The sequence below is a fragment of the Pyxicephalus adspersus genome, chromosome 3 (genome assembly GCF_032062135.1).
Source record: "Pyxicephalus adspersus chromosome 3, UCB_Pads_2.0, whole genome shotgun sequence".
NCBI lineage: Eukaryota > Metazoa > Chordata > Amphibia > Anura > Pyxicephalidae > Pyxicephalus > Pyxicephalus adspersus.
Genome location: NC_092860.1, coordinates 113627580 through 113643313, shown reverse-complemented (window position 1 = coordinate 113643313; position 15734 = coordinate 113627580). Strand labels below are relative to the sequence as shown.

General features: G+C 37.3%; 1 protein-coding gene across 1 annotated transcript in view; it reads right to left on the bottom strand.

Moving 5' to 3' along the window:
- The window catches only part of GALNTL6 (polypeptide N-acetylgalactosaminyltransferase like 6), a 571078-nt gene that overhangs the window by 38477 nt on the left and 516867 nt on the right, over nucleotides 1-15734 (bottom strand). Inside the window, exon 8 of the mRNA XM_072406052.1 lies at nucleotides 13843-13950. Coding sequence (XP_072262153.1) covers nucleotides 13843-13950 — 108 coding nt within the window. The remainder of the gene's footprint in view (nucleotides 1-13842; nucleotides 13951-15734) is intronic.

Here is a 15734-nt window from a genome sequence, read left to right as displayed (position 1 = left end):
CCAGCCTATACACTGTTGTCACAAATCACAGGACATTAAAAGACAGTTTAAATACACTTTGTAAGAAGCAGACCAAAGGCTCACAAAGGTCAAAGCTGGCAGTCTAGACACGAAGGAAAAAAAAGCCAAATATAGAATACACACAAGATGATATAGGAATGTTGACAGTGCACTTTAACCTGCTATTATGTGTTTATGCACTGTTTGTTGCATGTGTCTTTTTAGCCATGAGTAATGTACGAATAATGTAATGAAAGTGATTTTAATGAGATGCTTTAAAGAGCTCAGTCTTTGTCTGATTGTTGTCAGAAGCAGGACCATCCATAGTCATTAAGGCAATGAGGAATTGTGAAGCAAAGAAACCCTTAGGGCTTGTTCACACTATCACAAGGATTCAATCAATTGTACTGCAATGATCTGCTAACAAGAAGCATGATAATCAGAGGAAAGGAAATAATCAGTCTACTGCTTCTCATTCCACTGCCCAATCACAGGCTATGGGAAGACCTATAAGTGTTACCAACCCGCAGAAGAAAAATCATTTCTCTTGCCCTGCCAGACACGGATTTGTTGGGCAGCGGAGCTGCAGGACTCCATGGACTACAACCAATATTTAACAGATTGTGGTAGTTTTCATAATGCAATTTGGTATATTAGGGTCATTTTAAACAAAATGAGTGCATAGCAGAGATTACAAACTGGTTTATTTAACAAAGTACAGGTAGTCCCCAAGTTAAGGACATCCAACATATGGATGACTCCTAGATACATACGGACTTCCCTGCTTGCTCATGTGCAGGACGGAGGCTTGAAAGGAGGCTTGGAGGGGGCGGTTTGCATGATTTACAAAAGAAATCTTTTGCTAAACACACCTGGGACTGAGCTCTCCTGCAACCTCTTGTAACTCTTTATTGACCAAGACAAACTCTGTAGATGTTTCTTTTTGCATATCAAAGCACAGCTTGCTCCAGAAGTTAATGAATGTCTAGGGTCCATCAATTTTTTTTTTTGCTTTGTGTGTGAGTAACTAACAATGAGGATTTTACACAGTAACTGACACCATGCTGCCTAATAATATGTTGAGACAAACATCTGTCCTAATTGCATTTAGAAAAATATTGTACCTGTTCCGACTCACATACAAATTCAACTTAAGAACAAACCTAACGTCCCTATTTCGTATGTAACCTAGGGACTACCTTTAATGTAAATTGTGGGAGCTCAGAGCATCCAAATCATGCTTTAACCATCTGTGAGTAAACTGAATTGTAATGATATAGTCTGCTGGAGCATTTTGTACTTACTTGTTTTCTTACTTGTAACACTTGCACTGACTTAAAAAGTATTCATTTGTGTATAATGACATATAAAACCTTCTAAGTGTCAAAAAAATATATTGTATGTTTTTTAATTGTACAGAAACTTAAGGCAATTCGCTATATTTCTTTCCTGGTTTTCTCTTACAAAGTAAAAATATTGCACAACAATATTTGGGGTTTATAATATGAATTCATCAGTTTTGAAAGGCCTAAAGGGTTAATATTTCATCAAACAGTCTTGCAGAAAATAAATCATATATAAAGAAATGAATATTGATTTTGGACTGTCAGGTTTTGAGTAAGGATAGTATAACATCTGCCTGATCCCAGGAACCCTGCAAATGAGGCAGAACAGTCCGTGCAGCAGGTATGTTTTGTTTAAAGTCTCAAGCAAATATTCTGAAATTCGGTCTGGAATTGTACACATTCTATAAAAGCACCACAGTCTTGTAATAATGCACATTATATTACAAGGATATTAAATAATATAAAAAACAAACTCAGACATTATTATTTGGTTACAATTAAGAAACATAGAAATAGATTATAATATGTGGTATAAATTCTTTTGCATATTTAATTTTAAGCCATTGGTTCAAAGTACAAGAAAAGGCAGAGATAATAGAAGTAACAACACACTAGAACTTTTATTACAACATTTATCAATTTTTCTTCCTGGCTCAGACAAGAATATAACTATACAAATTAAAATTTGGGCTGTGATTTGGAGAAGACGTGAATATGTGACTGTCAAGCTGATTTACTGTTGATAGTGTTAGATATTAGGAAACAAATGACAAGAACATATGTATTCGTCAGATTTACATGCCTCGGACTCAAGCAATATGCTTATCACTGAAACTCTATCAAAAGATCAACAAATCAAATAAATCAAACAATGAGCTCCTTCTTTTATCCAGTTTCCTAAAAAAAAAGGTCTGCCATATGAATCTAACAATTTAGGATTTTGAACACTGTAAACATGTTATCACTTTTTACTAATGAATAAGAATTGGAAGAAATCTGTGGTGTTCGTTTCATCTTTCCAACATATCTTCTGCTTATCAACAGTGGCGGTACTTTATTTAGGAGAATTACGTTTTTTATTGTTACTTTCAAGCTGCCATTTTCAATTGGGATTTCTAAAGAGGTTGCTAGGGGTTCCTCAAAGTGTTGTAGATTGACCTTCCATTTGAGAATGTCTGCATAGTTCTGGGGCCACCACCACTTTGTAGAGACAGCTGTATAACAATATTTTGTTTTTAGTAGCCAAGTAGGATTTGGCTACCAATATACAAAAAAGGCTTTTCCTTCATTGAGTCCCAAATATTTAGTTTTTACAGTAGTTCCCTTAGACTCTGAATAATTTGGTCTTAGTAGGGGTTCCCTGAGACCTAAAATTTTATCAAGGGTTCCTCAGAGGTAGAAAGATTATGGAAGGCTACTTGGGAGGCATTACAGTAACGTTATTCTCCACTTTTAGAAGCCCATTCGCCAGGGAACAAACCTGTTCCTACTTTAAAAAATCCAGTGGTAGTCTCTACCACCATTAAGTAGAGTCACACCCCCTTGTTGGCCTGGCTTCAATCAAAAAGATGGGAAATGATGGGAAAATTCAAATGTTGGTGTTGTCCCTGGAACGTGAGGAGAAATTTTGCATCCGGGTCATCTTTTTCAGACACAACTTTCTAAAAGCGGTTTTCTTCATTTTAAAGATAACTTCCCTTGTCTTATCCGTCTCTCCAGGACAAGAATTAAGGGGACAGAGACACCCTATAGATATACTTTAAATATATAAAACATTTCTTAACACTTTGTATAAATTTCAGTGCAAGACCACACTTAAACAAGGAGTTTATTTATATACTTAAAATGTTTTGAGGCTTTCCAAGCTCTTTAGTTTGTTCTACTTTTACAAATTACACAAGAATAACAATGTATTTATCCTACAGATTCCTTTTCAGCTGATGCATGGATTATATTTGTTATCTGGTAAGTACTGTCACTAAGGTTTACTATGTAACTGTGTAGATGGAACAGTTGAAGGTGATAAGTTTGGTTTCATCAGGAAGTATAGTGGAATGGCTTCTATCTGGGCCAGACAGAATTATACACAACAGTATCCGCTATCGTGGAACAGATCTTGATTTAACAACGAGCTCTACCAAAAGCTCAGCTAGTAGATGCTTAAATTACTTTTGTTGCTTCCAATTTAGAGGCATGGCAGTTTTAGGAACTTACCAATTCTAGTTTAACTTGTTCATTAAGACACACAACTGAACTAATATTATTTTATAAGCTTTTTATGTTATACCTCTTTTTTTAATATGAACAGCATTCAACCAAGTGGGGGGCAATCAACAGGATTCATGTGACTGTTTTAACCCTTATACTTCTAGGAGTGATTATATTTTTTTATTCTTGATAAATAGGCAAGAAAAATATTTTGAGTCCTTAATTTCATTAAGGAGATATATCATTTATAAAATAGCAATCAGCAGTGGTCTCAGATTTGGACATTTAAGTTCTCATACAGCATATGTTGTGGAATTTAGCGAAACTAAATATGCTGAATATATATTATAGCAGGAATATGTTTACTCCACTATAGAAGTACAGCGATACATTACACTGCATCACAAAAAAATAAATATTGTCTGCTACTTGGTCTAATCCATGTGTCCTATACTAAATCAAGTGCCTGAATCCGAATCTGAAGTCCGATTCTGCCTAGGACCGCAGGATCCTAAGTTAATTACGCGTATAGATGCGATTAGCTACTTTCTCTCGTTCGGCAGTTACTATGTAATCTCTATACATAACTAACTTTTGCCTCTTAGTTCCATGACATTACAAAAACATTTGTTTTATTTTCCAATAACATATACAATTACACATAATTCACAGAAGTGTTTCAGGCACTTGCTTTTGCGTTTGTGGCTCTCCGCTGTCTCCTGTTGCAGAAACCAGCATGTTGCAGTCGCCCATCATGTTGGGGTTGCACCGGCCTTGATATCTTGTTTCCATAACAGAAATGCCCTGGTGGAATCTCTCCCTTTGTTCATCACTCACATCACCCAAATTTTATGAGAAGTCCAGATGGGAATGTAAGAAATAATTTTTAGTGACATTCGGCAGCCAAGTTGATGGTATGCTGTTAGCATGTTGTTCATGAGTTCAGCATGGTTTTCAGCTCGCGGGTTGGCCAAAAAGTTTTGTGCAACTAGCACAAATTAATCCCAAGCAGCAAGTTCAAGTGGGTTGGGTTTGTCTCTGAATGTGGCATCACGCATCAAATTGCAAATTTGGGGATTAACAAAAATGCCTACTTTGTTTAGCATCTGTTATAACTTTTCCAAACTTGTCCTTCAGATACTGAAAACCCATACCATCACGATCCATTTCAAAAAAAAAGTTTTTCATTAATCCAAGATTAATATGAAATGGCTGAAGGTAAACTTTCTGTGGATCAATGAGTGATTTATGCTTCACGTTGTACTGGCCAACAGTGTGGTCAGGTCTGGGTGGCCATTCTTTCACTTTGTAATGGTTGCTGTCATCACGAATGTTCCACAAGCACAGAAAGCACATATATATTCCAATTGCAGGCCAAGAAGGAGTGCCACCAACTTCAGGTCACCACAAATGTTCCACATGTGTTCTGAATAGAATTTCAATTTCAAAAAGACCTCCATGGTTTTGTATGTCTTATTCATTACCTCGGCATGAGCGAGAGGAACAGAAGGTTTTTCTTTACCTTTATGCAGCAATACAGCTTTCAAACTTGCTTTGCTCGAGTCTATGAACAATCTCCACTACTCTGGTATGTATTCACAACCTAACTCCATCATCAGACCACGCATGTTGGTACAGAAGCAAATGTTGTTTCCCAGCTTGTATTAAAACTTTGTGTGATGATTACGAATGCAAACTTTGTGTGACGATTACGAAAGTGTTTAAGTTGTCGTTTCTTTTTGTAGCAAATTCCACTTCTTTAATCTGGAGGCTAACAGTTCAGAGTTCTCTTTTGTCAAAGACAGGTCTCTTACTAGATCATTTAAATCTGATTGGCTTATAAAATGTGGCTTACTCTCTTCAAATTGGGGTTCATAACATTCATTACATCGACATCATCCTCCTGTTACTCATCCGACATGTCACTGTAAGTAACAAGAGATGTAGGAGGGACTGGCACTGGATTCTCTGCATCATGTGGCACTGGCTTCAGAGCAGATTACCAATCAGGATAGACGATTTTTGACTTAGTCTTCTTTGACTAAACCAAGCAATTTTACAGAAGTAGCAGTCTGGGTGATGGTCTGTTGGCTCACGCCAAACCATAGGCACAGCAAAAGGCATTTTATTCATTTTCCCATTCAACCGTTGTTTTAGGCCAACATAACGCACCTGATGGCAGATATGAGGTGCCCAACTTTTATCCAGATCTCCAATTTCACATCCAAAGTAATACTTGTAAGCAAATCTCACCCTCTTGGTTAGGTTCTTGCATTGATCACATGGGCTATAATTGTCACAAATGTAGCAAAAATTGTCCGGTTTATTAACACAGCTTCGCCTACTCATCTTTAGCTCAAAACAGACTCACTATGGCCTAGCTGTACTATCTAATAAGATGGCTTTGCACTAGAGACAAGCTCTTGGTCCATCTCGCCTTAAACAGAACCTAAATATGGCATTTATTATAGCTGCATTCACTTTCCACTATTCCACTATATGGACTATGGAACATAATAACTCTTTTCTGTAGGAGATACATAGTGGCCAACACAGGCACACCTATTCTCTCCCCACCTTATATTCAGGTCTTCTGTCAAATTATTCTCTTTTGTCCGCTCTAGTATTGAAGATAAAAAAGAAAACAGGAGTGTAGAAAAAAAATAAATACAGCACATCCACTATTCATAATAAGTTTCACCCTTAAGAACATCAAGAGTATACATTTACACATACACACAAATCATTTTGCATCACTCTACTCCCTTTAGTAGTCTGAAGAGGCAACACAAATATGTGCAGCCATTTGTACTTAGAATGATTCAATTTCAGAGGTGCTACTAATACTGAATCAGTAAGTTGTATTTTCCTGTGTTCAGATGTTCTGCATTATCCCCATTTCATACAGGCACTTGGCTGGCTAGGATGGTGTTGTTGCAGTCAATTCCATTGAACAGATTTGAGCTCCTTTAGGTTAATAATGAACAACAAAAGTAATCCCTGAACCTCTCACTGTCTACCTAGGTGCACTAAAGAAGTTGCATGAAAAAGTATTTAAGCAGAAAAGTAATGCACCATAAGAACAGGAATACATTAATGATATGGCTTATTCAATCTGTAAGAACAGTCATTCTGTGCATTGGTCAGTAAATACAATGTAACCTGTAGTCAAAAGATGAAAATTGGCAGCAGCGGCTTATTCATTTCAGCCACGTGAAACTGCAACAAGAATAATTTCATCCACATCATCTCAGTCCAGTAGATGTTGATCATTTTCCTAGCAAAGATGAGCAGACAAGGATACAGGTACTGTGATATTTGTGAAAGGAAATATCTGTATGGTGCACATATTGTATATGTATGTAGTTAGTGTTAAACTGAAATGTATTAGTTCCTAAGATTGTTCTTAGACAATAGAGGCTGCTGTAAAGTGAGAAGGGTACACATTTCAGCATCAGTCATAGTATGGAGAGTGGGAACAAAAGGCTGCTGCTATACTGCATTCAGTATCATTTCCATTTTTCTCTGTGCCTTTTCTATTTTCAAATATACAGGAATTTCAAATTCATATATTACAAATTGGATTTTTAGTTTTACCTTTTAGTTTCCGGAAGTATTAGTAAAAAGTATTACTAGCTGACTCCAGTCACCACCTTGCCAGTGTATTCGCCAAACTGCAAACCAATTAATGAATGAGTCGACGGTGAAGGAGAAATCTACCTGTAACTTAATTTTCTTGTCACCACAATCTGGATGTCACTGAGATACCTGATACTGGGTAATCTACCTGTCTCTGGAGTATCTGCCTATTAGAGAAATCTTTCTCTTGGTAATATATGCTTGTCATTGGTAATATTTACATTTAGTTATTAACAGCTACCTATTTCTGGTATTATTTGGATATCATTATTATCTGCCTATCATTGGTATCTGACTGTTGTTGGTAATGTCTGCCTGTCTTTGGTATTGTTCTGTTGTTGCCAATATCTGCATGCCAATGGATATTGCTTCTTGATTGCAATATCTGCAAATCAATAGAGTTTGTCAAAATTGTCAAAGATAAATGCCTTTCAGTGGTGTGATCCAGATAGGTTGCCCTCTTCCTCTATCTGTTAACAGTCAGTGCAGTACCCCAATCTCTGTTAGCACTGTGGTCCCAGACTGTAAACTGTAAAACACAGGAAAGTAGTAGATACATTGCAGGAGTCAGTACAAAATGAGCACTGTATACAGTAGTGGACAGAGCAAAGAGTTGGCCCCTGTGCAAAACTGACCAGTGGCACCATGACACCCTGCCGTGGTGAGCAGCAAAGCAAAAGAAAAAAAATCAGCAGGTGTAGGGAATGATGGGAGAATTCATTCACCTGACACAGAATAGGGGTGGGCATCTTACTTCCCTAGTCTGGAGCAAAGGAATTGATAGCTGATCTGCATGAATAGGGTTCTAAGGGCGTACTAGGGAAGACAGGTGAGCATGCAGATGAATGTAAGACCATGCAAGCTGGTCTGGCTGCGAGTTTCCAGGGCCCTTGAGCAGTGGCACAGTTTGCACACTGCTTGGTCTGTCCATGACTGTATATCTGGAACACAATTTGGGGGCACTGAAAAGATAGAGCACATTGTAGTTGGCAAATGAGGGCTTTACCAATATATAGAAGGGACTAAATGCCCACTATGGGGGTGGGGACACAACATGGTGTATGGCGTGACACATTATGGAGCGGGAGGATTTTCAGTCCTAAATATGGCTAGAACTGAATTGAAAGATTAGTCTCTCACTCATTAGACTTTGGTTCTAACTTCTTGCTCTATAACCATTAAAGTTTTGCTGACCCTTCACAAGCCCAGGGAGTTTTAATTATCCCGAAAATGGGAGATGAAAATGTTTGAGGGGAGATAGAGCTTTTACCCTGTTGTGGTAAACAATTCTGTTTTTACAAGATCCTTTGCTGGTGCCTAAATAACAACCCCTTCATACTCTGATGATTAAGTCTAGCAGACTACAATTTTCCAAACACCTAATCTTGTGTCCCCTGTCCTTTCTAGGATCCCAATGCAATCACGGCTTGTAGAGAAAGTTCTTTGTCCTTCTACTTGTCTTGTTTGGAAACACAACATGTCCAGTCAGCAATTAGATCACTTAGAAAACATTACTTCATTCTGTCTTGCTGGGGAATTTAATTATCCCCTGCTTTACCTACTATAATCTCTACACCATGTGAATGCTATGCTTCTCACAGTCTGTGAATGTCACGGGCAATATAGCTTTTTCATTTCAGACACATTTCCTTATGTGTGCTATCGGTTTTTCCCTTTGTAAATGTTCATTTTTTATTTATTTAAACAACAAAAGCAAGAGCGCATGATACAGAGGCACAATAATAGAGAAGATTGCAGGAGCTGTTATTTCGTTGTTCAGAGCCCACCTTATTTTCCTTCTCTATCTTAACACCAAAATGAGAACTGCTGATGTTGCTTCTTGAAACAAAGATTTTCTCTTAACCTATTTTCAGTTGTAGGTGATGTCATAACCAGATAAGGATGAAACATCTACTGCAGAGAGGCCTTTAAACTAAATTGCAGACAAACAACTGAAAAGTGAACTAAAAAAGTGAATATTGTCTATGTTATAGGGGACAGTTAAAATTTTTGGTTGTGCAGTACCTTGAAAAAATCTACATTTTGTTCTACATTCTAAAAAAAAAAAATCAGTGCATTTTCTATGTGATTATGCCTAGATAATCCTGGGCGTACTTAGTCACTACAGTTGCTCCTTTCTTAACAACCAGGTTCCATTCCTGCTGGTCATTAAGCAAATTCGTCGTTAAGCGAGGAGCATAGGATAGACCCAGTCTGCAGGGATCAGGAGGATTGGGGAGGAGGATAACAGAGGGAGCCCAGTTTTGTACAGTAAACTTGTCCGAATAGCCATTCGTAGGTGCGGGTGGTTGGTAAGCAGCTAAGTCGTAAAACGAGGACTACCTGTATTCATTGTAAATATACCCCTGCAGAAAAGCCCAATGCCCATCCTAAGGTTACTGCTAAAGGAGTGGCAGCTGACAGCTCTACAAGGAACATGTCAGACTGCAGTACAGGGACTGCTGCTCTTACACAGCACACAGTGAGGATTTGCTGCTGGGCATGGAGCAGGACTATTTCCTTAAAGTTTCAATGAAGTACAGCATCAATTGGGGATAATTGAAGGGCCACAAATAACCTTCACCTCCTAAGATGACTAACATGGAAGACTCAAAGACTTGTTAAAGACTTGGAGAGTGAATCACTATGCCCTGATGATGCAAGGATTTGTATATGGGATGGCCATGCACGTAAAACAAGAATTATTTCTATCACTTTGGTCTCAATGAAAAAATATGTGGGGGCAGTTTATGCTGCCATTGGAAAGCATATTGAACAGATCACACATCTTGGAAGCAGGGTTCATACTTTAGTAATCCAGGATTTATGCATTTTACAGCATTTAACATGATGTGTAAATACTGCCTGCAATCACTACTTGACAAAATATTGTACCTGGAAAACAGGTCTCAGGTTTACAGACTGGCAGAGCCAAATTGTCCTCTGAGCTGCATGATAAAAATTAAAGATACAGCAATATGCCATTTTTACCACTCCTGTTGGTGTTGAATATTCTATACTATTGTTATGCAATTTATAAAATCACATTTTATGCACCTACCCCTATGCACATATCTTTTGTATTTGGCAGCCTTATTCTCAACAAGCAGACAGTAAGGCTCCTTCATTAAAATAAATGTGATGAAAATGTGTGGTTTCTCATAGCATTGCTATTTGTGGTTTCTCATTTTACACTATTTAAATTCTCTCATGATAATCAAAGCAGTTGATCAGACAGTCTTTCTGTCATACAGACAAAAAACTGCATCAGCCTTTACAGATGTTAGAAAATCTATGGGTCTGATGTTCCTTTTGCCATGCATTCTATAAGAAAACATAACTGCATAGAGATATGCTAATTTCAGCAACAAAGATTTTGCTCAAGATCATGTGCATGAGAAGTCAATAAAAAGAATTTTCCGCATGCAGAAATACTATCCCATCAGTGGGAAGAAAATGGCCAACTCACATGATTCCAACAGACTGTATGGCGTACCCAGGCTTTTTAGGAACCAGGTGTGTCTAACAATCTGTCATGCTGATTTAAGTCTACTTCTTTCCTATAGAGAAAAATTGTAGTCCTGCCCCTATTTGGACTTGCTGATAGAGCTAAAAAAATCGAAACCTTTTTACCATCGGTAAAGCCTTGAAAGAACTTTCAGGTTTTAGAGAACGCCCCACTGTAATTACTATATGCACAGTACACCAGTGGTCAGTAAGCTCTTATATTGCTGGCCGGTGGGAAGAATGTCACCCTAACAGACAGCCAAAAATATATTTGTGTCAGTTAAAACAACCTGAGAGGAACACATTGCTCATTGCTCAAGGAACCCCTAAAACCTCTGGAGGATAGGACTAGAATAGTTCTTTGTGCATTATTGTTGGCCACCATGGTGCTCATGGTGTCCTCATATAAAGTGTTGGAAACTCAGATGGCAAGAGTTTCTTTCACACTTTATATGAAAACACAGTGGTCAAAGTAAAAACCAACTGTGTATATGGTAAACATAATGAAGCATAATGCTTTTCTGTCAGCTTTTTCTGCTCATAGCTCTTCTTATGAAATAGGACAAAACCATTGACATCCTATGCAGTCATATTGGTACCTAATAGAACTGATTTTGATATAGATTTTTTGGTATGGTGACAAATTTGGGCAATTATTGTCATCAGACAATCTCTTACCTTATTCAAATATTTTACAAAAAAACGAAGTGCAGATGTTGCCCTCAGCAGCCTATTGTGAGCCACATTGTTGATTGAAATTTTAAGCAGTTGACAAATTACAGGTGAAATAAGCTAATATTCCGTTTGTAATGCCTCTATTTTGTATGTTACATTTATCCTAGTGTCCATTATGAATAGATTTGCAAGAACAGGGAAAAAAAAGATCTTGGTATGACCTAGGTCACACTGATTTACATTACTGAGAACTAATAGCAAGAGTTTTCTTTTTAAATTGTACTCATATCTAGATATAGTAATTGCAATGGAAGAGCAATCTCTGGCAAACAGGGATTCACCTGCTATTATAAAGATAACTGAAAACCTTGAAATATTACATAGAGACAATCATTTAATAGCATATCATGAACTGAGATTATGTTATTAGTGGGAAGGGACCAAAATCTATTCCAGGTAATTTAATAAGCTTTTGTATTTGATGGGGTTTTTTTTTTTAAATAAATAATACATGTATAAAACGAAAAAAATAACAAAAGCTACTGAGTAATCTTTTCCAGAACTCACTTCAAGATGATGACAGTAAATGAAAGGTTAAACATTGTTCAGTGAAGATGACAGGGTGGTGGTACATTGATGAAAGTGTCTTTTCTCCAAACAAATACGCAAAAAGTTGTGAGAAAGGAAATGTAGTTTGTGACACAGTGATCACACAGTGATGCTGAGTAATCAATGTATTTCACCTGACACAGCATTCCCTGGTGGTGTTATCAGTTTTAAATTTGCACTCAGAGAGCTCAAAAAGCTCTCAAGAGCCCATGGAAAAGTATTGACCTGTAAAACATCCCATCTCTCTGGTAAACAAATAAATAGATTAAAATGTTGCGGAATGCAAAAGAGTAGTGCCTGGGATAAGATGAGAAATGAGTATAAGTGTAAGATGAACATGCTATAATGGTTTACAGTTGAAAACATTACTTTAGCCTTACAGACAGCCTTTTAATTAGGTCTGAATGTGTGAGAAATGAGAATTTACTGTATTGCATTACAGGGAATCTAGTACCAACTAATATATTTATTTATCACTCTGCATTACACATGTTTCTAATTTTAACAGGTGCAGAAATTAAAGCTAAACTGAAAAAAGAGTGATTATGCCCCCTGTCTACCTTAGCTGCTCCCCCCAAAAAATGCAAAACAAAAAACAAGTAATAATAACAGTGTTAAAAAATGTACCTATTTCCCATATTTCCCAGAATAGTCTCTCTTTAAATCTAAATAAATAAATCATCTGCTTCTCTTATACTTCTTTAAACAAGCTGCATGGGGGCTCTCGCCTAGAGCTGGTCCACTCTTAAGCTACGTATGTACACAAGTAAGATGATTTTTCTCCAAATATCACTGCAGGGCTGGTATCAGACGGGAATCTGACGTGTACACAGTGCTCGTCCAATATCGTTCATGGATCCGTCGAGGTGGCTCCAGGAACGCCGACCGCCAAACGATCATAATACAGGTAAAGGGAAGAGAGAGCAGTGGGGTGCTGCTTGCTAGTTCCTCCCCTCCCATCTCCATAGAGCAGAACAGCACTGTATATAGAGCGTTTGTTCATGCATCCTTCAGTTTTTTGTCTCAAAGATAAAAATCTAACATGTGTATGTATCTTGTATGTAAATTGTACCTTAAAGTCACAACTTTATTGACCTTCATTGACTCTGCCATAACCTTTGCAGTTTCTACCAGGTTCAATGTTCTTTCTGTTTGGCCTTTTGGCAGCCAGTGATGATGTAGCTCCTGCAAATATCCAAAGAAGCCAGGAGAACACAATGCCCCATGTAAACAATACAGGCAGTGTATTCACAATTAAAAAAGTTAGCAACATGAGGAGGAAATATTTTGCATAGTCTTTGCATGTCTCTTCTGCCAACGAAAAACAAACCTGTACTGCCAACCATTTTTTTTCACAATTTAGCACCAGCGTGTTACCAAAACCAAACCTGCAATCAGTGTAACCAATGCATATTGATTTTTGATATATATTCTTTGAGGGAGGTACAGGTATTTGTAACAAGTTGAGAAAGTATGCTGGAAATGAAAGTGACAGTTTACCTACATTACCTACCTAGTACACTACATTTTTGAAGCTGATTTCTAATAATGGTATATTTTAGAAGATAAAGGAAGTTTAAGAACTTCAAACTTTTTAGGTGAAGGTTCACAAGTGTTATTGCATCACCTAGTAGAACGAGAAAGGTGTGGAAGCTCTACCAAACATATTGCATTGCTGTCTGTGCCCCCATGAAGAAAATTTCCCACAAAAATGGGTGCTAGATCAGGAAGAGAAAAAAACAGACAGTATTTCAAATCTGACAGTAAAATTATATATCAAACACTAAAAATTATATTCTAATTAAACCTTGGTTTGAAAATAGTTTTGTGGTATTTACTTCATAACGCTCCTACTCACCCTTGCAAGGCTTGTCCCTGTTGGAACTTTGTAAGGCACATACTTTCTGTAAATATGGCCAACTCTGGAACATGGGACGTCAAACATTTGCCCTCCACACATCCATACCTAAAACAAAAGGGAATATATAATAAATAAAAGAAATAAATAAAGAAGAACAACATTATTCCCATGGTGCAGATATACAGGATTTATAAATACATCACCACTGGCCAAAGTTGTCAAACTTCTATATCATACATAGTATTCACAAAGAGATCAACGACAAAGCGGCCTAATTTTCTGGGTGTCTCATATGCACATAAAACAGAGCTTCCAGTGGGTCTGCTGTCACTTGTAAGCTGTTCAGTCTGTGCATGTTGATATCACTAGACTCATTGAAGATCATATTCACCGAGAGGCTTTTAAGCTCCCCAATTCCCTGACAAGCAGCAGCTCTGTGTATAAATAGTGGTTATCCAATAACAGTGCCCCTGGCAAGTAACCAACACAAGTAGTTTTCTCTCTGAAGTGACAGCAAGCTTTGTTGAAGGATGGCAGTCTGGAGTTATTTTATATTGGAAAAAAACTATATTTCTGTTTCTTACACTTTTTAATTTATTTCTTGCACTGGGAGACTACACCCTATGTTTATTGGGGGTGACCTAAAGTAAATTTTTTATCCGGATATTTATCTGAATATTCTGACTGCAGCTGACTGTATAATATCTGAGACAGGACAACAAAGGGTTAATAAGGAGGCTTAAAAAAAAAAAAAAACAGATAAAAGTTTGCTGGTAATGTTTCCTAAAATGAATGAAATAGTAGACACACTGTAACAATGTATTGTGTTCACTCACTGACACTTGCTCACTAACTAAAAGTGTAATTTTACACATTGATTAGTAAATACCAGCACGCGCCTATTACTGCCATAGTCGGATTTACAAGAAATCATGCATTTTCGCATGCGATCTTCTATACAGTGATAAACGTAGACTTAAATTCATGTTGTTAAAGCTTAAAGTCTCTGGTTGAACATAATATAATAAAAACAGAAAATGGTTCAAGATATTTATCTTGAACCATTTATCTTTTCTCAGATCTGTAGCTTTCATTAAAATAAAACACTAATAAAAACTAATCAAAACTTCTCCTCCTGGTAATCCGAGCTATTGACTGACTTTACCCCACCTCAACAGAAAAAGATTCTCCTTTTCACACAAGTCATCTATCAGTAGTAGATGGCAGACGTTGGGCTATACGGTGGTATCTTCATGGTGCAGAACAATTGCTTTTTTCCAGTCTTTCTCAATTTATGGTGAAGGTGTAATGGAAAATGTTTATTGACATTTTTTAGTCTTGTCTGCTGTTTAGATCTTTTTGGGACATTGTGATTGCCATATTCCCAATGACCCTGCATTCTTTTTTAAACCACAACAAATATTCCAATAAGTCATACAAAAACGTATTGCTCAGTCCCCCCTTCATTACCGTCAGACTAAACTGGACTCTCCTCCCATATGATCGTGACTGACTAAGGTCTATAAGATCAAAAACATTAGGGATCGCTTAGGCTACAGTCAGTGGGACATGGTTTCTTTGGATTAAGTTCCTTGATTTCTCCATCCCACACCATCTGAACCTCGTATGAAATTCAGTACTAAATCTACACACAAGCCTTCCCCATCCCTTTCCCCCCAATATCGTACCTGTTTATTGCCCATTCCCATCTTCCCTCTTCTCCTCCTCCTATCCACCTTCTCATTTCCTTTGCTGTTTTCTCATTTGTAGGTATTTATTTTTTTAAAAATGAAATTAGTTTTTGAAGAAGGGGTAACATTTGCCCCATATTATACCCCATTCAGAATTTACAGTAATGATTACCAGTAGTGGACTTGGGTTTTGATAAT